The 25,346-nt window shown below is 31.4% G+C and overlaps 1 protein-coding gene across 1 annotated transcript in view; it reads left to right on the plus strand.

The window, feature by feature from the left end:
* Positions 1–25,346, plus strand: part of LOC111613176 (meiosis inhibitor protein 1-like) — a gene marked incomplete at its 3' end in the record, with an annotated part of 60,520 nt that overhangs the window by 26,455 nt on the left and 8,719 nt on the right. Inside the window, exons 6-12 of the mRNA XM_023354524.1 lie at positions 1,246–1,449; positions 3,609–3,818; positions 6,712–6,757; positions 15,701–15,771; positions 21,005–21,104; positions 21,200–21,334; positions 24,986–25,201. Coding sequence (XP_023210292.1) covers positions 1,246–1,449; positions 3,609–3,818; positions 6,712–6,757; positions 15,701–15,771; positions 21,005–21,104; positions 21,200–21,334; positions 24,986–25,201 — 982 coding nt within the window. The remainder of the gene's footprint in view (positions 1–1,245; positions 1,450–3,608; positions 3,819–6,711; positions 6,758–15,700; positions 15,772–21,004; positions 21,105–21,199; positions 21,335–24,985; positions 25,202–25,346) is intronic.

The following is a 25,346-nucleotide window of genomic DNA, read 5'->3' on the forward strand; positions in this document are numbered from 1 at the left end:
GTTATATGTAAGTTATACATATTAGTCTATTATTTTACTTCTCTAATCGACGATAATTAATTATTAAATCGTCCTTGTGTTCGACATGTCTAGAATTTCACAGCGAAAGCTAAGAATGTTGTCCAAGTAACTAAGGAAATTTAAACGTATAATAAAATAAAATACAGTAGAGTGCCGAGGACTCGATAACCCGGCAGTTCGGATAACTCGGCCACATTCTGGCAGGACGAAAAAACCCCCTAGTTAATTTTCATTATAGACAACTTTATGCCTCATAAAGCATTTTTCTGAAATCTGTCTTATCAGGTAAATTACTGTACACTGTGTATTCATTAACTTTCATTTTTATGTAGTAAAGGCTCTATGCCTTCATAAAGTACAGGTACGTACTTTTGTTTAAGGGTATTTGGGCAGTTTATTCTCTGTTGTATTCTCGAGCAAACAATACCTACAAGTACAGTACAGTATTTTCTGAGGAAACACTCTTACTTATTGTTTTTTAACCCCATTTTCGATAACCCAGCATTTTCACAAACCCGGCCACCCTTCGGTCCACATTAGGCCGAGTTTTCGGGACTCTACTGTAATAACCGCGTGTTTAAATATATCTCCAGTTCTTAGCTTATTGAAATATCAAAGAATACTTCACTTGCCATCAATATTTTGTTTGTAAAGTTAAGATAAATCTAGTCTCCTACAACATTTCTCAAATTTCCATTCTTCTTCTTCTTCTTCTTACAATAGAGATCGTTTTGCTATCAGTTATAAAATGACAGTGTACTCAAACAAATAAAATTTTCAAATTTAATATATCCCACGCTATTTGTGAGCATAATTTTAAATCTCATCTTACATTACTTATTAGATGAAGATGAATTTTAAAAAAATATCACGAAATTACCAATGTTTACATCACAGGATCACACGTAAGTTAAATTATTAACGGATAAATGAATATAACGAGTTTTACCTTTTCACTACGCTGTGGTTAGTTTCCTTGTTATAATGAAAGATCTTTTTGTATTTAACTCAATATATTTTTTCCATTTTTAAATTATTACTCCCACTTTCCATTATTAATCAATGTCTCTGGTATAAAATATTTGATATTGTCATATACAGTAGATGTTAACGCGTTTCTAAAGTTTTATTGAAGTTTTTAAAAATTAGTTTTGTTTTAATACAATTAGAACGTTTAAAATATTTGATAAATTTTTTATACAACGAATTAATTTTTTTTTCCAGAACAATTTCTTCAATTTTTACTTATGGGTCTGAATTATCCAAATAATAAAGTGAAAATAGTTATTGTATCAATCTTTATTGAAATATACAAATCAAATTGCAGTCATATTGATAAAACAAAAATGATTCATACACAGGTTATAAATACAATTTTATCTGACTTGAAAAATCATCAAACAAGAGATTTACAATTGAAGTCCTTAGGTAAGGTTACTAATGTAGTAATCATACATTTATAGACCATATTTTAAAACTTTTGATAATTATTATTTAAATTAAATAATATTGATTATATTAAAGATTTCGTATAAAGTTTAATTTAATATATAAAATAATTTAATCATTTTACTACATTGAAAAATGTTTCTGAAGATCATTGAAAAAAGAGTTTATTTAATTATAAAAAGTTAATGCTAAAAATATAAACTCATTTTTAATAACTTTGTAGTATTAACAGTTTTGTACGTGTTACACAAAAACAATTATCATGGTTTAAAATCTCATAATCACATATGAGATACAATAAGAATAATTATTAGTTTTGTACAAAACGCACAGAATATATTTAGTGAATAACTTGTTAAAAATAAACTTAGTTAATAACTTGTTTTCTCTAAATTTATTTTTTCTTGAATAAACAGTAGACATATTCTTCTTTCTGAATTTGTTCGATTAAAACGACTCGATTTAATTCTTTTATAATTTTATAACATAATCTGTATTTCTCATTCTAGATAGACTTAAAATTTTCATAAAAATACTGTAATCATATTCATTTTTCACACCGTAGAAGTAGAATAGCAATTTTAAACCAGTAATGAATTTCAAATTGTTTTATTAGCGTTATATTACTTGATTGATCGGGTAACAATAATAGGAATAATCTAAAAGATTATTGCATGATCAGATATAATGCTAACATTTAAATAAATAAATTTAAATATTAGTATTGCAAAGCCGACATTACTACAGAAATAGTGCCACTTGAATTTACTTCAAAGATTTATTGTTAGTTTAACAATAAAAATTCAACATTAAAAAGTCAGAAAAAGTTAACTGAATTTATAAGTTCAAAATTAAAAAAAAATGAGTAGGGTAAAGTGGGGAAATTTCGATCACTTAATTAAGGGAGAAATGTTAGCGAATGGAAAATTTATTTATTACAAGTGCAAAAGCTATAAATATATACAGTAAATGCTTACGAAATATCAGCTAAGAACACTGAAATTAACCATTTTGTCAAATACACTTGATCGGATTTCTCCTGACATGTGGGAAATTCCAATCATCTGTTTGTAACAAATGAAAGTTGAAAGTATTTTTTTATTAATCAAAATTAATAAAATTGCAAAAAAGTCACTTCGTTTTACTCTTAATGTATATCATTGCAGAAGTCGCAGATATTCTCAGTTGATTCGAATCCCGCGCATTCTGCATGAGCCTAATTTGAACGTGTATCATTGTGCACTCCTCGCCACATTGGATACAAATATCATATGTATTGCGCATGGCAGGTTTGTTATCAACATATTCATTGTGATCACAAAGTTCTTCGGCTGCAAGATCCTCCTATGTAATTCCAATCAGTGTTGATCGGTGATCGTACTTGCCCTAAAATGAAATGTTGGAAATTAGCATTGTTTTGGTTGTGGTTATGGTAGTAACCTCTGACATAGATGTAACTATTTAGTAAAAATCTATGCTTTCATGTAATGTGACAATCATCATTGTTTACAGAATAAATAATATATCTCACAATAAATAATACAATTTTCTTACAGTAAAAATTCACTAAACATAAAAACTTTGTTCCACTATACTTATAATTCTTTTATGTTCTCTTTTTGAAGTGCTAAAGATGTCTTCGCTACAGATCAACATATAACAGACAGTGAATGAGCTGCCAATTTTTTTAGATATGGGCTGATCCAAATTACTCCACTTTACCCTAATGATGGAAAATCGATACAATAGAAACAATATACTGTATGAGTATAACGTCCAAACGTATTTTAAAATACTGTAGGCCTATGCTTAAAAGCTCTCGTTAAATAATTTAATTCTCAATTCCCGTTAATTCTCTTATTGTTACAGAAAATGTTAGTATTTTACTACTAGGTTAATTTCTGCTACTTAAATTTAAAAAATCCTCATCATCTATATAAAATACAGTATGTTCAATTAAAAAAAAATCTGAAATAATACGAAATATATTCTGTATAATAATCTTATTTAATAAATTAACAAACCATAAAATAATTATAATAATTAAATAGTTAATAGTATAAAATACATTATTATTAATTAAAAAATACAACTTTATTTCGTTATTATATATTTAAATAACACATAAATAATTTCAGCTTTACTTCACTTAATAGTACGGATGGAAGATATGATGCAATTATTTTTTGAAAGAAATTTAAAAGAAATACTTGCTTTTGCCTTGAAAAAGCTATTATCATCACACGATTCATTAATTCAAGTGTCTGCTACACAGTTAATCTGTCGTTTAATAAAAGGATCTTTAAATTCTGAATGCGTTATTATTTTAATGGATGCTAATATACCAGGTAGAAATTTCATCGTTTTCTAATCAAATTACTTTATACTAATATAATAAAGAGGTAATGTTTGTATGTTAGTTTGTATGCAGCAGGTATCTCCAAAACTACTCATCCGATTTCAAAAATTCTTTCACCAATATTTAGAATGGAACCTCAGGGTGGACATAGGCTGTCGAATACATGTCGAAATTACTCTATTGGGGGGAGAGAGGGACAGGATTAAGGCTTACTGTGAAAAACTTGGATTCTATTATACTATTTTATATGCGGGTTTTTGCGTTTTTGATTGCGTTTTAATAGAGTACGTCAACAGAATGTACAGTAAGAAGAAATTTTTCGAAAAATTTTTTCCTAGGGGAAGTGTTATACATTTATAATAGATACATTTTGAGCCACAACAAGGCGTGGCGGGGTCTGCTAGTTGTTAATATCTTTTAATTTGGTCTTTTTGTGCTCTCTGAGCGGTAAAGGACCTAATACCAGAAAAAATCTCTTAATTTAAAAAGTGAATCAATTACTACATACAAAAGTTTTAAGTATTCAATATAATTTATTTATTCCATTTATTACTTTCTATAGTCAAACTTACTACTAGAGATCAGTAATTGGTTTGTCAAAGCTAGTTAAAGCATATATTAAAGTTTTTCAACATTTATTGTTTAATTAAAACAGTAAAGCTTAGGTATTACAGGAAATGTTAGTATGTTTTTAATATTTTAGATAAGATTATTATTTATATATTTTTTTCCTTTATTAAACTTACATTTGTATTTTTAAAGTAATTTTTTTTTTTATTTTTCTTCTAGTTGTTATTCACTTCATAAGTTAGAAATTTTTTATGCATTTTAAACTTTGCTTATTTTTCAGAATTAAATAGGTTATTAATTCTTTGTGTCTGTATGTCCTCAAATATTTTTGTTTATATATTATCCACGTAGACATTGTTTATAAATAGAACTTATTATACTGGTGTAGTTTCGAATTAGCAAAAAAAAGGAAAACTTAGTCAAAAACACTAGCAATTATTTCTTGACATTGTCACAATGCTGGGCTGCGATTTTTAATTATATTTTAATTAATTTAATTAAAAATATATGCTTTCCACCTCAAATTAGTAGTGGCTTGACCCCTCTACTGTACATCATATTTTTCCGTTAGCAATAGTTATACAGGTCATCTATGTAACTCCTTTCAAAGGATATTTTTTGAAATGAAATAACGTGAATTCTGGTTTGCATCGGAATCGATCGGTTAATCGGGGTCTCTTGCCCCAAGGTTTCTAGATATGGTCTCAGATTTCATCTATCTAACTCTGTTCTCGAGATTAAGGAAAGACGGAGGGACGGACGACAGTGGGAATTTATAAATTTACAATTTTTTTCAAATAGAAAACCACTAAGACAAAATATCTTTATTTTCATCTGTACATTCTTTTTGTGTGTTTCGGACCTGTAGGCCTCGCCTCGGAAGGTTTACAATATTCTATAAACAAATTATATAAAACAGTTTTAAAAATGTAATATAATCGAGATGGTTGATAATAATAATAAAGATAATAATAAGCTCAGAGCCCAAACGGTTAGGAGTTGAAAGTTGAAATTTGGTGCACAGAGTACGTCATGAGAATGTACACTAAGAAAGGATTTTTGGAAATTCTCCCCCCGCGGGGGGAGAGGGAGAGAGTCATGTATTACCCTGAAGAACTGGGCTTCTACTGTACTATTTTAAAGCGGTGTTTTCGTTTTTGTGGAAACCGAACATATTTTTAGACCATCTAAAAATTTTCTAATTGGCCTCGGAATAGTGGTATTTTGAAATTTGTCAAAAGAAATTGTGGAAAATCCATTTTTCTTTATTTTAAACATTAGTATCTTAACCGAACATGGTGCTTTAGTATAAAACTTTTTTTTTTAATTCGGGGAGAGAAACAATGAAGTAACGAAGAATACGTTTGTAAAGTCGAACGAGTTAGACCAGAATGACATCATCGTTACTATTTCTTTCGCCGGATATTGTGACAGATTCATTTACCACAAAATGGCTGTTTCTAAAATCGAAGTTGAAATGTTGCTAGTACAATACATTCTTATCCGAAATATTTTTGTCAGATTGCTTAACGTGGGCAGTTATTTGTATCATTTCACCATTTATACATTCGACCAGATTTAGAAACATCAATATCGCCGGACGCCATTTTCTTCGCGATTTAAACTCTCCTTTGTGAATTTCGTTAGAGTGAGAGTTGCCAACCTTCTGTCGTAATACATATCCGAAATTTTCCCTAAAACTAAGAGTTACCCTAAAAACTGAAACAAGGGTTAAAAGGAAAACCCCGAAGTTGCTATCACTAGTTAGAGTTTACTTGCAAATGTCAACAACACAAGCTTGTGCAGTGAGTGCAATTAGTATTTAGGATCGAATCGTTAGTTCGTTTAACAGTTTAACTCATTCAACTTTATGAACGTATGGGTATATCAACCTTAGAAGAATTAGTTTTAGAAAAGAAAAAGAAAATGCTTATTATATTAGGGCTAAGTAAACCACTAGTATGTATATAATATATATACATACATACTAATTATATAAAATGTTTACTTTGAAAATAAGTTTCGAAAATAAAAGTGCTAAAATAATGAAATCAAATTTTTCAACTATTTTGTTTTATTTAACTGTTTAAATAAATGTTATATACTATATATACAGTATTATAAGACTATATACAGTATATTGAATATGATTTTAATGCATTTAATATTATTTTTGAAATTAAAAATGTTTGCTTTAAAGATTTTTATGCTTAAAAGTGAACAAACCAAATAAAAAATTAATTTAAAATATTTTATAAACTGTATACACTTTTTAATTTTTAAATTAAAATTATTTAATATTTTTAATTTAGAATTTTTATTTGAAGCACTTACTACACAAAATGAACTTTTGATAGAGTAAGTATAAAAATTGTTTATATTTTATTACAATAAAAGTTTTAAAGCAAACTTGATTATGTTCATTAATATTTTATAAATTTATTAAAAAAAAACCTTATGAACTATGACTCTTCTTCAGCCTATTTCATAACTATTATTCTATTACTTCTTTGTTACAATTGACATCATTTCTTTTGTAATGGTAGGACTTTTATTTCTCTTTTAATTGTTCATTGTTCTTTCACATCTATATGTTCATAGAGTCAGTCATTTGATACATGATATTGAATAAATTCTACTGCACTCATTGATTAAAAAAAGTTACAGAATAAGATGTTGGAATCAAATGAAACTTTATTTGTGTGAACATGATGATGATGGCAAGTGATTACAATATAGTAAAGGAACATTTTCCTGAGGAACAACAGTACAGTTTAAAGGACTTTTTACCCTTTTAGTATCTTGTAGACCTTCTCTTTGCATAAATATATGCATCAATACTAGCATAACCAGGGAGCCTGGGACTCTTCAGAATGGAAAAGTGAACAAAAATGCTAAATGTAGGAATAATAATTTAATTGTGGAGACTGACTTCATAATTTATATATGTTTGTTATAGTCCTGTATGTAAGTATTAAAAGCAAAACTTTATTAAAATGTATAGTGATTCATATTAAATTTTAACTTGGACTTCCCCATGGCTTCAGATCTGGTTATGCTACTGTCAGAGGCTACAATGTGTTATCCTGCAACAAATTTGCCAATAAATGTTGCAACTTCTGCTGCAGATCCCTCAAAGTTGTAGATGGCTGATATTTCATCTGATCTCACAATTGTTCATTGAGTGATAAATTTTGAGATTGGACAGGCTAAGGAAATGATAAGTTTCCAGGAAGACATTCATGGGAAATCTTAGCTGTATGCAATTGAACAATATCTTGCTAGAAAATGGCTGTTTGCAACTTTACGAACAGCCATCAACTTCATCAACTAGCCACATTTCTTTGCATTTTACATTGGAATGCAAGACAATTACAAGCCAAACATGACCTATTCAGTAGGCAAAGTGACTTGTCTTTGTGGACATTCTCTGAATTCAGGAGATTCACTATGGATGTCTATTTCACACTGGTGGGATACACCATATTTCAGCAGAATCAGCTGGATAGCTGAGGCATGAGTGTCCTAACTGCTGTGTCCAGTGCTTGCCCAGCATCTCAGGAGGAGATCCCCATCATAGACCCTGAGCTTCAATGCTTGGGAATAAAGCCCCATGGCCAAAATTCTACTTACACCATCCTAAATGTTTATACTTCTCATGTCACTTAGACCACTGTCATCCTCAGCTACTTAGACCATCCCTTTGTGGAGGGTGATTGGAATGCCCATTAACCCTGTGGGATTCAGGTTGCTCTTCTCTTGTCCTGACTGTGCCAGATGAGCTCTCTTTCAGTGGATCACATCTTCTGACCTGTATTCACTCAATTACAAAGAGTCCCTATTGTTCTGGCCCAGTGGCACTTCCACTGTGGAGGTCTGTGTACTCTGGACCTTTTAGAATCTATATCATGGGCAGTGAAAAGAGATGTTTTCAAGTTATCATGCCCCAATCTGCTCCTCCTCTTATATTCTCCTGTCAGAAACAAGTGGGCCCTGCTTAGGTCATCAGATCACTGATTGGAGTAGATACTCTATAATTCTTGGCCCATTTTGGGGGTCCAAATCAAGCCCCTATCATACATGTGTAGAATTCATAGTCTACATCAGAGATGGGCAACCTTTTTCTATGTAAGGGCTGCATTTGAAAACTTTTGAACTGACACGGGCCACATACAAGAGAAAAGAGGGAAAAAATGTTGAGGGAATTTTTATTCATATATAATTATAAATTAGCAGAGGTATACTTAATTTAGCTTCTGGAACTGATGTAAACGTAATATATCAGAAATATTTTGTTAAATATTAGTAACTTCTATGCATTCAAAACTAGAACTATTTAAAATAAGTAAGACAAAACCTTTCACACTTTGTTTCTAGCAGTTTAGTCAATAAGTACAAACGTTTTTGGCCATTTTGAATGGCTTTCTTCAGGTACAATAAGGTCGGTTAGAATGTCGTTTAGAATGTCGGTTAGCAGATATTCAAATGACATCACTGTTTACAAAGATTTCTTCTTACTAGTGACATCATTGCTGCATAACAAAGTTTAGACAATATTGACATTGTTAATTTTCTTTTTATATTATTATCCAAGGTGTGCGAACGACTATTGATGAGATAATTGCTAAAATTGGAAAATAAAATTGGAAAATAAAAAACAAGATAAGTAAAGAAAATGCTCTAAAGATTGCAACAGGCTCAATGAGGGTGGATTGTCTTATTTAGTTTAAGGGGTTATCAAAGACTGATTGCCATGCGAGGAGAGTGTGTCTGCATCTCTGCTGTTGATACAATTCCCCTTGAGGAATTTCACAAAGATTTCAATTGTTTCAATTGTTCTAAGTTTGTTATTGTCAAGCATAGGTATAATAATCTTAGCCTCTTTCCATTTGGCTGTTATATTTGGTTCACTTGCAAATTGGGCTAGGGTGGAATTAAACTTTTTGTTGTATGTGTCATATTTGTGCTCAGCTATTCTTTTTGTAAGTGGTCTGTTAGTTGAGCCAATGTATGTTAATTTTTTGTTTGGATTAAATCTGTTGTCCCCTAGCAGGACCAAGTAAATCCCTGGTCTTCTGGCTTCACTGCATTTGTCCTTCGTATTAGCCAGAAGTTTATATATTGTAGGGTTGCATTTGTATGTAAGAGCAGCTTTGACCTTCTTGATTATGATTTTAAATGCTTGTCTCATTCTAGGGTCAAAATCAACTACAATGCACTTACCCTTCTGTTATAGAGGTCTGGAATTAATCGCTTTGGTTTCTAAGCAACTATATTTTTTGAGCAAGCCTATCTATTAATTTACCGATGTAACCGTGGGCTAAGGCGATGTGTTTGATGTGTTGGATTTCTTGTAGCGCGTCTTTAATGCTAGAGCAATGAGTAAAAGCTCTATAGATTAGAGCCCTGAAAGCAGATATTTTATAAGTAAACGGGTCATTCGAGGTTGAGGGGATGAAGAAAGATTGAAGATTAGGCTTATGGAATACCTTTGTGGCTATACAACCATGATTCAGGAATATATTGAGGTCAAGGAAATGGGCCATCTTATCATCCTGTTGGTCTAACTTTAACTTGAGCCCAAATGGATTGTTATTCGCAATCTGCAGTACTCTGTTTATATCTGGCTTGGATCTCCAAATAATAAGAATATCATCAACATAACACGTGTAAAGAATGATTTCTGTGTTGAAGGATTCTAGGACTTGGCTATCTAATTTTCTAACAACTAATTAAAACATTTGTACTTAGTGATTAAACTGCTAGAAACAAAGTGTAAAATGTTTTGCCTTACTTATTTTAAATATTAGTCACTGCTTGTTTTTTAAATTAGTTTCGATGTGTCTGTTAGCCAGTTTCTTGTTTTAATTTTTACTAAATTCATTTGGGAAAACTATTCACAAACATAAGTTGTAGAAAATAACATTTGAATTCTTGCTGCACACTTCCTTAAGCTGGGAAATTGATATATTTATTTGTATTTTATACGATGTTGGCTGCAAAATATATTACTGTGGGCCATGGGTTGTCCATCTCTGGTCTACATTAAGGCAATGCAAGGTGCTTGCACAGTCATTGGCTTGTCGAGGCCATTTCTATTCTTCCCCTCCTCCTGTATCCACCTTCTTCTGCATCTTCTGTCACTATTATGTCACCTGCATCCTAGTCTCTGACTGCCACCATGTCTTCCATTTTTTTGACATGGAACCCAGATAAATGGAGTTCCCTTTGGTCCAAGGGCAAATCCCTTGAAGTAAGCATGGGAACCCACTGTACATTTTGGCTGCTTGTAGCTACTCAGCAGCTTCACACTGCAACTGATACCAGTGGTTGTGATAATGGCTCTTTTCACCTTTCCAACCTCCAGGTGGTATTTTAATCCTTATGGCAAAACTTCTGTGGACCAGATAAGGAATCAGTACTTCAAACACTTATCCTCTGGGAAAGGTGTTTGAAGTGCTGCTCCAGCTTTTCAACACAATTTGAAAGTTGAGTAAGTCCCAGAAATATGGAAAACAGCAGTAGTTGTCCTGGTCTGAAAGCCCAAAGAAACCCCAACCAGTGCACCATCTTCAGACCAATCTTCCACATAGCTCTTGCAAAGGCATTTGAGAGTGTCATGCTGCAGATGACTACAAGCCTTTTAAACTAATTGTCCTTTTCATTTCACATACATCAGATTTCTTCTCAGTCAAGGATGATTGAAGCACTGATCACAATTTATCACCATATTGTGATGGCCAGGACCAGGTAACAATGAATCTAATTTTTGGCCTTAGATCAAGAAGGGCAAAAATAAAACCATTATGACCAGTGCCATCTTAATGTATGGGCATGCAGGGCATTGTCCAGGTCCCCATGTACAGACTAGAATTTAACACTAACTTTCCACTTACCTGCCAGTTACATAGGGAGGCCCAGATTCAGATTCAGATTTTTATTAAAATGTACAAAGTACATAGCCTGATGCCACAAAGCACAATCAGGAATAGGGAGGCCCAGTGCACTGCTTTGCCAGGGGGTCTATAATTCTGGTAAGACGTCTCTGCCTATGACTGAGTGTTCCAACACGGCTTATTGTGCAGGCCTAACAGTTAGTAACTAACTGTAAACAATTTTGTAAACAATGCTTGAGCAGTTTGGTTTTTCCAGAAGGGGTTCAGCATGGTGGAACATATTGTACTGGGATCCCATCTGAAGGCGACCTGAATGCAAGCTACTGACCTTGTTCCAAATTGGACTGTTGTTGGGCCAGATGATCCCCTTAAAAGCAAAGGGACAAAGACCCCGGATAATTTTTGGAGTCTCTTGACCAAGTTGGAAGATCACTAGAGCTCCCCTGGAATGTGCTGTGTGCAAGATTACCTCCAGACTGGGACCGGCATCCAGAGTTGGCGAACTCTATGGACTCTCCCGTCATACTGGCCCATCTCCAAGTAAAGGAAACTGGTCCCAAAGAAAGGCCATTAGGTGACTTTCGGAAGAACATGGACACATTCTACTGGAAAGGGAGGAAGGAAAGATCATTCAATCAGAGTAGATCAAACTTTGTGATCTTTACTTGGCCTGTTATGAAAACTTGCTTTCTTGGGTCTGAAGAGCTGTGCCCTATTCTGGCTCACTGGCTTTGTAATAGATCACACCTTTCAGGTCCTATGATACAGTAGCACTTTCAAGCCTCAGCCATTCACATGGCATCCTACAAAGCAATGTCCTTGTGCCACTGTTACTCACTTGTTACATGACAAATCTTTGGATTGGTTGCTTCATGTCCAGCATATTTTGTATAGATGATTTCTATCCCTTTATCTCTAGTTCATTCTATCTACCATGCTGATAATGCTCAAAGAACTTTAGAATTGGCTAGAACTCTGGGCTTTCCAATGGAGCCTGGAAATTTTGTGCAGAAAAACACCCACATAGATTTCTCTCTTCATCAATCATTAACACTAATTACTGGCATCCCACAGTCACTACTCTTTGCATACTTGTTCTCTATTTCAATGAGGCTTTCATATGGTCTTCTCATGTAACTTTTCTCTTTATCAAACTTACTTGGGGGCTTCTTAAAATGCTTCACATTCCTCTGCAATGGTGCCAGGGTGAGGATATACTCTCCTAATTGTATACTGTCCTTTGCCCTACCATGGATTTTTGATCCCACTCTTGGAGAGGGCTCTCTCAGAACTTTGAATTTCAGCACACCCATCTTAAATTCTACTTTGACAATTGCACTGGGTCTTTCAGATGGTTTCTAAAATTTTATTATACACAGAAGTAGGGTTGCTTCTTTTCCATGATTGGCTCCAACTCTGCTGCCTCCACTGAGTCTCATTCACTTGTCTTGAGGGGCTTTCAGCCTATTGGCATCTTTGATCATGGCAGTGCATATCTATCTTTCTACTGCTAGTGGCAATATCAACAGCCATTCGTCACTTGGACTCTAACATTTCCTTGGAAACATTAATTCAGTGAGCATACTCATCTAACACTTCTACCACCATCCCAGTTCCAAGTGGAGGACCAGATCTGCATGGACAAATTAATATTCATGAGTCATGATATCACTGATACAAATGTCACTAGGTGTAGTCATTCCATCCAACTCCTAGCTCAAGGCAATGAAGATAAACCCTCCACTATAATGTTTATACAACGGAAGCCTTGGGAACACGATGAACCTCCAGCTAAATCAGGAGTGTCCAACCTTTTTGTTTCTCTGGGCCACATTGGAAGATGTCATGGAGTTTTGAGTCACAAGTATATTATATATACTTGTGGCCTAATCCTTAAATATGCTTGTATATTTAAGGATTAACATGCCTAGATTATAGTAATAAGTATTAAATTTTTATCACAAAAAAGGATATTTTAAAAATTTACTTTTACAGACACTTTCAATTTTTACTTAGAAATAGATAAATTCATTTATTATAAAGGAGACAAACAAAAATTTATTTGAAAAACACAAATATTTTGTTTTATTTGGGTCTCTAATTAATAAAAAATGACAAAACACCATTTTCAACTAATATATTTATAAATAATATGTAGCCCAAAAATTGGCCAATGCGCCAAATGATATTTTTTATGTCAAACTAAAAAAAAAGGGCAGCTAACTTTGGCGCAAAGTAACCAAATCATGCAACTCTAGAAAGAATACTAAATAAAGCTGGAGTTGGGATGGGACCCAAAGGATTACAGACCCAAATTCGGGGAAAGGAGAGAAAGGACAAAAGATAAAGTGAGAAAATTTAAAAAATTAAGGGTCGATATTTGCATAACAGAAAGTCTATTTACTACTTTTTATCTTTTGGTCTTTCTCTCCTTTCCCCGAATTTGGGTCTATAATTCTTTGAGTCTCAACTTTAGCGTTATTTAGTATTCCTTCCTCATTCATACATTTCCAGGTATTTGGAAATATTTCCTTTCCACTCAAAAATAAAATATATATATAGGTTTACAGCTTTGTGGAACTTTTTTTTAGTTTATGCCATTGAAATAAATAAATAAAATTAAATTAAAAAATTTGTCGGTTTTGTTTACAAGTTTATTGGGCCGCATTGGAACTTGCCTTGGGCCACATGTGGCCCACAGGCCATGGGTTGGACACCCCTGAGCTAAATGGATGCAGCTGTTGATAATTACCAATAGCCACTCTGTCTTAATGGCACTTGCTTATGTATATTTATCTTCATCCTCTCTTGTGATTAATTTGGGTGCCTTCATTGGGTACTTTCCAACCCCAATCATCATATTTTGGACGCTTGATCATTTGGACATTCCATTCAACAAGGAGGCTAATAACGTGGCCTGGTTGGGGTGATATTGGATATGATTTAGTGAACAAATTTCCCACAAGATCTGGTCTATCTACCAGCATTTCAGGCATCATATGACAGAGGCATGGCTATCCATGTATAGGGGAAAGGCCAAGACCATCTCTTCCCTTCCATCACTGGATGTATAGACACTGCATGATGCACAGTGGGAGACTATTCTGTGCTATCTTCGGATGGAGACAGCCCCACTTAACACCTTCTTTTACTCCAGGATTCTCTCCAGCCTGTCTACACTGAAAAGACACTTTACTTATTACATTCTACACTGCATTATTTGTTTGCCAGTGCACAATATCAACAGGAATGTTCAGACCTGGCCTATCTCAGCCTGATGCCATTAATCCCACTGTCATTACTATATTATCCTCCTTGTTACCATATTGAGGCACAGAAGACCTAAATCCACTGCATAGGTCAGTTTCAATAGCTAGATTGGAGAAAGAAACCATCAGGTTAAAACCTCCATATAAATAGAGGAACAGAAGAAAAATAAGTTTTTCTGATGATGGGAAGGGAGAGTAAGTCTTTGATGACGTATTCACCAATAGTTTATTTTTCTCCTAGTCATCACAAATCATTATAATCTGACAAGTAAATTTTCTGAAAAATTCATTATTATTTAAAAACTTAATTATAATCAATTATATTTTATCTTTAAATATTTAATACATTTAATAAATAAAATTTGTTTCTTGCATCTAAATTTATTTATGATTTTAAATGGTGGGAACATCAATTGAAAAGCTTTTCTACAAGGGTGTTGTGTGAACATCAAGCTGCATGTTACAGAATAAAAGACTAACATGTAGTACAATATATTTACTCATGGTATGACTTTGAATATGCCACATAATATTTCTTGCTACTAGGTTCTAAAACTTCAGTATTATTGAACGTAGTTAAGTCTAAATGCTCCAGGAGTCTCAGGAATTGTGTAAAATTACAAGGGAAGCACTAGCAATGAAAAGTTTGATGATGTAATACTTGATGCAAATGTGATGTAAATGACAGCTTTACTCTAGTAATAGCCATTACAAAATTATGTGTATATAAGATATGCCAAATCATAAAATGTTCTTATTAAAGTGATAACAATGCAAATGTAGCTATTTAGAAGTTTAGCAACTAAACAACTAGCAATTAAAATTATCATTTTATCTCCTAGTCTTTCTTTTATCCCAACTTCTAAACTATGTGTAGAAGAAGCATTTTCTATTATATAATGTCATTTTCTTAAATGAAGCTCATTTTTTCATAAAATTGTCTATTTTCTGGAAAAACTATATTCCAAATGTTACTGTAGTCAGTTCATTAGCTCCTATTCCAATCAGTGATAAAAATAAAACATTTAATTATATTATTCCATATATTTATTTAGTAATTTATATATAATATATACACATATATAACTTTTATATGGAAAGTATTTTAAAAATCATTGTTTTTTTGAAATAAATAGGTCTCTTCTGTGTTGCATTTCTCTTTTTATTAGATATGATGAATTTTTTAAGAGTTGTCATGCAATCTATGGTATGTATTATGAAGTTATTTCTTTGCCTATAATTGCATTTTAATGGATTAAAATACTAAATACAAAAATAAATGTACATAATAAAACTTGAAATACAGTAGAACCTGGTTAACTTGAACCTAGATAACTCAAAGTTGCATTTACTTGAAGTCATTTTCTTTTCCCAATCATTTAGCATAACACGTTAAATCAAACTGGTTAACTTGATTCCTCAAAACCTTTTTAAAAAATTTGACTTTAAATTTTTTAATTCAAAGTCAAATTCTTTTCCTCAACTGATTCAAGTTAATTAGATTCTACTGTATTATATTTAAGAGCATTGAACTATTTTAATAATTCCTAAACTTTCTAGCTATGTAAAATATAATTTATCTTTACAATTGTTTATCAAAGTTTTAATGTATTAGTATTTCTTACTATCAAAATAAATCTTCAAAAAGAACCTTTCTGAAATTTGTTTTAAAGAAATAAGATTATCTTAGATTCCAAAATCAGCATGAAACAATAAAAATATACAATATACAGGGTGAATCATAAGTCCCTTGAACCCTTTTCATTCCAAAAGTACTGAAGATATATTAATTTTGTTAATATAATTACATAGGAAATCATGTATGGAGAATTAGATGAGACTTTTTTTTTTTGTTGATCTTAAAAATCATTTTCAAGGTCACTTATGTTGTAATTTTTTAGTGATTAATAATTACATAAAAGTTCCAATGACAAAATTAAAAATCACTATTTAATTAGTCTAAACCAGGGATGTCCAACCTGCAGCCCATTTAATATATTTATGCAGCCCGCTGAACCCTAAATTGAACATTTTCATTTATTTTGATAAAGTATGTCATAAATTGGATACACTTTGATGTTGTAATGCCGTAATTGATACTATAAACCTGTATCACAGGCATACATACTGTTATGAACAGTTCTTTTTGTGCATCAAAACTGCTGAAAGAAATAGGCTCTGTAATTCCCATTTAACTAACATTTTTAGAATTAAGACTAGAACTATAAAAGCAGAAAGCAGATATTGACAATATTGTAAAAGATTAAAATAAATACATGTAGGACTGCATAATTTGTAACTTTAAAGTCATGGGAGTAAAAGTGATTTCATTTGTGACACAGGAAATAGTTTTAAGCCAATTAAATGTTTAACTTTGCTAATCTTTAACTTTATAATTGAAATTTCTATATTTGCTCATTAAAAAGTTACAACATAAGTGACAATCATAATTGCTAAGAACTTGACCTTGAAAATGATTTTCAATGTCAAGTTCTTAGCAATTATGATACTCTATCTGAAATCTTCCTTTGTCCTTTAAAAGATTCAATAGATTGCTAGAGAGATTTTTCAAATCAGTAACTTCTGTTTATGGTAATCTTTTTTATATTGTGGTATTGAAATGAAGATAATATTCAAATGATGATAACTGAGTACCAGTAAATAAAAATTCAATAATTACAGCAATGTTTACTGAAATAACATCTTAATAATTACATGCTTAAAGTCTGAATTTTACTTTCCTTCATCTAGTATTTAAAAATAAACAGAAAAATATTTACATAAGAAGTAAAAATTATTTAATGTAAAATTTAAAAGAGAGTACATAATTTAACATTAGAAACATTTAATAATTCTTATTTATGAAAATTGTATATACTATATGTTTTTGCCTTTTTATTCTAGATTACATAAACTTAAATCTTGACTTTATAACAAAGAAATTTCTGAAATATACAAGCAATTATTTTATTGTGACATTGTCACAATGCAGTAGAATACAGAATAACAATATGTTGTTTCATATATAATAATCAACTTTTTATATAATACTTATTTATCCAGAATAAAAGTACAAAAATTAATAATTCCTTATAGCCAATAGACTAGAGAAGGAGTCTGCAATCTATGGCACGCATGCCATAGGTTACTAATTTCCAGTGGCAATCTGATTGAATAGAAATGTAATAAAAGTTATATTTAATTATTAATTGCACATTTAAGTGGAAACCATAATTCAGCATAGACTGTAGTACATTAAAAACAATCTCTTGCTTGTATATTTATATTACATTGAATGCGTTTACGCTCTGTGTTGCCATCTATGTGTTGTGCATGCACCTCATATGTAAGGACATAATTCAATTAACAACTTAACTTCACTTCAAACTTAACTTCAAAATTATATATTTTTGAAGTCCAAAATAATCAGACCAATTTTGATACTATAATACAGTGGTGCTTCATATAACATACTTAATCTGTTTCAGGTGCATGTCCGTTAAGTGAAAAGTCTGTTATACAAAACGCGTTTTCCCATAGAAATACATGTTAAAACATGTTGAATATATCACTGTTGCAAGTTATGTGTTCACAGATAGTGAGTAGGATACCTTACAAGTAAGTTTAAAAAATCATACACGACTACTTTGATCCATTTCAAGTCATACCGAACCAAAAAGTGGCGGGCTTGATAAAAGACACATGTCATGGCCGTTTATTTATTATAAAAAATAATACAATGGTTATATGATATGAAGCGTTACTACACAATACAAATACAAAAGTTTATATAACACAAATCATTGCTACACACATAGGTAATGACAGGAGAGAAATTTAACAAAACATATAATTTGTTCCACAGCATAAAATAACCATACTGTACCATAAAAAAAAAATGAAAATGGAGTAGTCACCAATTATGCCAGGTAGTCAGATGTGAGGAGGACGTGGAGGAACACTTTCTTCACACATTCATATAGATACAGACTTTTTACACATTGCAGCAGGTCCCTTTTTATTGTTTTTTAGATTCAGGAGAGGCTACCAGGGCTTGCAGGGTCAACTCCTCTTGTTCCATCTTTTGTTTTTTGGCAGCTGGCTTCTTGAAAAACATGTCCAAGATGGGCTGTTTCTCTCTCTTCTTCAACACCTGTCGGAAATGATGGGCAAGGGTGTCATTGTAGAGATCATTGATCCTGTTGGCCTCAGCTGTGTTTGGATAGTGAGTGTTTGTAAACTCCTGAACCTCTCCCCATTTGACAAGGAAGTCCGTGTCAACTTTCACTCCTTCTGATGATTTCTTGCTTTATTAAAATTGAAATCACCTTTGTTTTTTTTAGAAGCCATTATTTGCACCACTTGAATAAATGTAAATACCCTGCACTGAGGTGATGTATGTAATAAACAAGGGAGCAAGCCAAATCCCAACGGGAGCTCTGTACTTCAGATATACTAATAATATATTCTAATAATACTAATATGTTATAAAAATAGCAGATTGTCATTGGCAACAACAAAAGAGTGGAAACATCATTCGCACTTGTTCGCAGAAAGTCCATTGTTTGCTTCACGTAACTGCCGAATGGAAAGTCCATTGTTCGCAGCATCTGTTATTCAAGGCGTATGTTATACGAAGCACCACTGTATATATAACAAAATTGGTAGAATCATGTCAGCACTCAGAATAACATTATAACTTAGGTTCGGCACAACACCGCTGAAAGGTTGCAGACTCCTGACCTAGAGAATATGACTTAGATCAGGGCTTCTTAAACTATGGGTCGTGACCCCATTTGGGGTCGCTTAGCAAAATCTTGGGGTCGCGCGATTTTAATGCAAAATATTGAAAATAATTTGTGAGAGTTTGAAAATGGCACGCTTTGTGTCACTTCTGGTGCAGCGAGAGAACGATTCAGCAACACTGATTGTAGTGTGAACTAGTGTAGTATTGTCGCTTTTCAGTGTATTCAGTTGTCACTGCTCCATTGTAACACAAGAGTGAACTGTGGTAGTATACCATTATTGTTTTTGCAAATTTGTATACTGTATATCTTTATTTTTTATTTCTTTTTGGGTCGCGAAAAAAATCACAATCATAAATGGGGTCGTGAATAAAAAAAGTTTAAGAAGCCCTGACTTAGATTAACAAGAACTTTCAAATTGACTTTCTTGTAACAAAGAATGGAATATATGATATATGTATCACATTTTGAGACAAAATTTCATATACAGCAATTCTTTTAGAAAAAAATTAATTTATCATAATTTACTCAGAAAATGCTCATTTTCATTGATTCTGAAATGTATCCAGTTGCATTGTAAATGTTACAGTATGATCTATCTACCTAAAGTGTTTACAATAAGTGGATTCTACTGCATTAAACTATCTTCTTACTGAAATTATTGAAATAAATCACACACAATTAAGAACCTTTAAAGTCCAGTAACACAAATTTTAATAAAAACAAACATTATTTACCTCTTAAAAAATTATTGTATATGGGGTAGTTATATTTTTTATTATTTTTGTAATGTCTACCATTCAAATTGTTTTATACTAGCAGACCCCTCCACGCGTTGTTGTGGCTCAAAATGTATCTATTATAAATGTATAACACTTCCCCCTGAAGGAAAAATGTTTCGAAAAATTTCTTCTTAGTATACATTCTGTTGACGTACCCTATCAAAACGCAATCAAAAACGCAAAAATCCGCATCTGAAATAGTATAAATAGAAGCAGAGTTCTTTACTGTAAGCCTTAATCCTGTCCATCTCCCCCCCAGTGCGGGAAATTTCGACATGTATATGATATAAAAACATGTGCGCATTCGAATGCAGCGTTGTGTCAAAATTTCAAAGGAATCGGTAGGAACAAACGAACATTACATTTTTATTTATATAGATAGATAGATGATGATCTGCTTTAGTTCATTTTCACAGAAAAGTGTAATGCCTGACAGAAAAGCAAACTTAGGGCGTCGTACTCGTAGCGCCATCTGTTGGAAATAAAAGCCTTAACTTAGATTATATATTTTAATTTATATGAATGTTAAACGGAATAATATTCAGCCGATGTCCACCCTGAGGTTCCATTCTAAATATTGGTGAAAGAATTTTTGAAATCGGATGAGTAGTTTCGGAGATTACCTGCTGCAAACAAACTTACATGCATACAAACATTACCTCTTTATATCAGTATAGATATGTTTGGTGTTGTTCCAATTTTTCAAATATGTTCGTTCTACGCATTCTATTTTTGGAATTTTGATGGTTAAAAACCTGATGCAAACCATGGGTATGGTCAAAAACATTTGTTTTCATTAAAATTTGTGTTACTGGACGTCTGCTGCATTATTATTTTTAAAGCAAATTTTGAAAATATGCAATTAGGTAATTATCATATTATTTTCTAAGTTTTTTTTAATTAAATATTTTAGGTATAGATTCAATTTTGCAAAATATCAAACAAATGTTAGAATTAAAAAATTGGAGACTTTCCACAATTGGTTTAAATCTGACTTCATCAATATTAGATAAGTATGTTTAACTATTTGTAAATATATATATACACATATATATTGGTTTAAGAAGTATATAACTAAAAAATATTAATACAAGAATATTTTATTTAGGCAAACAATATCATTAAACTTCATGCCAAATAATTCATCATTTAAACTTATGCTAGAGGTTATTAGTAAAGCATTGAAATTTCATCATATTAGTATAAATATTGCAGGATCTAAAATATTGACTAATTTATTGCGGTAAGATATTTTTAATTCTATGGAATACTTTAGAGTATTAATTATTGATTTTATGATAAAAAGTTAAAATAGTTCTGTTAATAGTTTAAAGATATTGCAATGTTTTAAATGAAAAATTTCATATATATATATTTATAAATTCATTAGTTTCTTGTTTTCTTATATGTTAATTCTTCTGAAAGTTTTGTCAAATCCAATTTTCTTTCTACTTTATAGATATTTAAATTAGATCATATTCTGTATAAAAAGATTCACTGAAAATGAATAAATGAATAATCAGTACTAGGTGATCATAATTAAAGTATAGTAATCTCTCCATAAACATAGTTTTCAATCAAGACCCCACAAGAAATGGATATGGTACAGCAGGGGTGGCCAACCTCTTGCATACCATGTGCCAATTTTTTGATAGACGAGTTCAGATGCGCAGTGTTGTATCGTGGGTGTTAGCCGCCCGGGGCGGAGAAAAGTTTCGCCAACCCCTTAATTAAGTATTTCAATTTATAAGATGAAAATTCAGTTTTGCCACAGAACAAGCAATGAAAATTGCGGTTGTAGTGTAGTTACCCGTATAAAATAGTTCTATACAATATTAGTGGTGTACATGAACACGAATGTATCGTGTATCGTACAGGCAAAAGAATAACAAAAAAAAAAGGTCAACAGGTGTCGCAGTAACTACTCAGGAAAAGAAGTTAGTAGTCCAATCCGATTCCCGGACTGTCCGGACGTTAGCACTGTCATTTAGACACCTGTAAACTGATTGAAAATAAACATGCATACACTGTAATTTACTATGTGGAGAACACTCATTTTATCTGTAAAGTTGATTGCAACGAATTGTGCAACAAATAAACCTACAAAGACAGACTATAAAAAATTAATTTTCTATGTAATACATATTCATAATTGCAAAGAAGCCAAATCTGGCAATGTTGCTCAAAACTGACTGAAGCGCCACTTGTAGTCGTCCAATGCGCCAAGTTTTGGCCACCCCTGTGGTACAGTGTTAACTAACATTCAGCCACATTCATTTTAATGTGGTTAAACATTTTTTAAGTTTTAAATAACAGCTTTATGGAAATAAATGATTGTTACACCAAAAATGTGTTTTTTGTTATCAGTAATCTCTTATATGTATATGTAAAATTTATTTATACATTTTAGTTAAGTTTTCTATCCCAGTATGAGTAAAATATTGTATTTGAGATTATGAAAGAGATCCCTATTTTAATTAAACATCTTTCCATTGCTCTGTTTACATAGTTTTTATTTATGTGCTGTTTTCATAAAACTAATTACTTGTATAAATGGAGGAATTACTGTACTATTATTAAATGCTGTGTAGAGAAATATTTAACTGTCCAAATTACAACCAAATTAGATAAGATGAAATTTCAGGACATACAGAAGACATTAATGTAGTAATGTAAAAAACAAAAATTAGTGCTATTGATAAAACTCATTGCTATGGTGCTTTTTAACTTTTTTAAATTTATGTAAATGAAAAAATATTAGCCAAACACCATATAATTTTGTCAAAAAAATTTTCTAATTTTTTCAATTTATTTGAATATTATCAATTGAAACTAAATAGTTTGATTAAAATTTACTTGTTTCATTCCAGAATATTATAGAAATGAGAAAAATATAGAAATTAAATGAAAAAACTATATTTGTGCAATAAAATATAATTATTAAAATTATGTATTAATATCATTTTAACTAATTATAATAATTAAAATCAGGTCTAGCTTTAGACTTTTTGCCTTTCCATGCAAACAATATTTTTTACTGCACTCCTTATCTTTAAATACGTCACTCAGATAAAAACAAATTATTTACATTTGTTTTAAATAGAAAAATGATTCTTTTTAAAGGTTGCATTTTATTGTTTATTTTACTATACAATAACAGTTTCTTGTTTTCTTATATGTTAATTCTTCTGAAAGTTTTGTCAAATCCAATTTTCTTTCTACTTTATAGATATTTAAATTAGATCATATTCTGAATGAGTCTAGAACACAGTAATTCTTAATTAATTGTGAATTAATATCAAATAGTCACTAACATTTTTGATATTAAATTTGTAAGATTACAATAGTTTAATAATTTTTTTTTTTTTATTATAACAGAGCAAAGACAGCTCTAAGATCAGTATTTGAATTCTTGTTATTCTGTAACAACTATAATCCAAATTGAACACACATGATAGAGATAAAGAGTTCCTTCTTATGATCACCCAATATGCAACTCAGTATGGCTACTCCCTATACACCATTAAAGGTGTTATAAATTGTCTTTCCTCCTCCACTTCTGCCTCGCAGATAAATTGCATCTAGGACACAGGTTATAGGGCCATCACTTACAATAGAAAGCTATCCACCCTTTACAAGAAAATATCCAGGAGAATTAACTTTTGTTTAGCATTCCATAGTCTCTCAATTTCCTCCCTCCTCCACAATGCTAAGGACCATCCAGACATGCACCTTCAACCAGGCATCTACACTCCCTGTCATCGATCATAGATCCAGCCACCACTTAGAATACATAGGTGCTACTTAAACATCTGCCTCAAAGTACATCAGACATCCATGACAAAAGGATTGGCCAACATGGTGTTTGCTATCTATGCCTCTAACCCTGACAATGTCATGTCATGACATGAGCAACCCTGATGTGGAATTCTGCAAAGCATGCCTCTTTCATAGCTCTTCCAGACAACCCTTTCTCAAACATCTTGAGCAGGTGGAAATACATAAGGCCACTTGCAATAACATCACTATTAATTTTTGTAATGTTGACTCCTTCTTGGACAGCTTGGAAGTCTCTCTTTGAACTATAAACCTTACTGTCCTCTCATCCTCCCCTTTCTCTTGCCATTTGTCACCTCCCCTTTGCACACGTGTTTGGCAATTCCCTGTTTGTTTCAGCTTTGGGGGATTAGCTTGCCTGATGATGCCTGTTCAATATGGGCAAAAATGTTTGCACTTTTTATAAAAATCTGCTGATTTATATGTTTAGTGTTTTTAATTATAATCCAAATACTTGTCATAGAACTGATGAATGAAATTAATGGCAAAAATAAAAAAAACAGCTAATCTGCACTTATATAGAATGCTAACTGATTACAGTTTTTCATTATTTTAAAACATATCTAATTGAATCTTAAAATTAAAATTGTATGTTAGAGCTTACTTTATTTGTTTCAAAATTTCTAAGTTTGTCTTTTCACTTTTATTATTAATTTCTGTCTTCACAAAGTAGATGGTAGTATTGTTGAAATAAAATTATCAATAAAATCAAGAACTGAAACTTTAGGTATTATTTTGTTCCTAGTATCTTCCAATTTTCAGAATCTTAAATTAATGTCATATTAGCTTGCTTTTAGTACACTATATATTTTATGTATTTTATAAATGGTGTAGTAAGACTTCAGAATTTAAAGAATGCATTTTAATTCCAAAATTGTTGAAATTTACCAGATTACAATTGTTTTAATTAAGCAAATTAGACATTAGAGAGTTTGAATTGTATGTAGATATACAGTAATTAATTTTAAGGTTGTTAAGAATTTTAATTTAATAAATTAAATGACTATTTTTGCAATTAATGTTGAGTATTTATCAAATTTTTCATTTCTGTTTTCAGATACAATCATTTATCATATCCTATTCCAATATCTGTATTCATTCCATTGATCATAATGGGTATTCAGACTATTCATAGAACTTTAAATACTTTTTTATCAAAGAAAGAAGTAAATCATTTTAAAATAAAATTTTCAAATATAAATAATAATAGAAAAATCTGCTTTGTAGAAAAACATATGTTGACAGGATTATTCCTTCTAGAAGCTGCTATCAAGTAAGTTTATAAAACCATATTTAAGTATAATTTTAATAAAATAATTGATCATTGTTTAAAAATATATTTATTATAACAAAATTATAGTAAATAAAATTAAAGACATTTATAATTGAAATATCTCAAAATTCTTCTACTCCTTTAA

The sequence above is a fragment of the Centruroides sculpturatus genome, unplaced genomic scaffold (genome assembly GCF_000671375.1).
Source record: "Centruroides sculpturatus isolate CEXI.00-Female unplaced genomic scaffold, Cexi_2.0 scaffold1910, whole genome shotgun sequence".
In the NCBI taxonomy this organism is placed as follows: Eukaryota; Metazoa; Arthropoda; class Arachnida; order Scorpiones; family Buthidae; genus Centruroides; species Centruroides sculpturatus.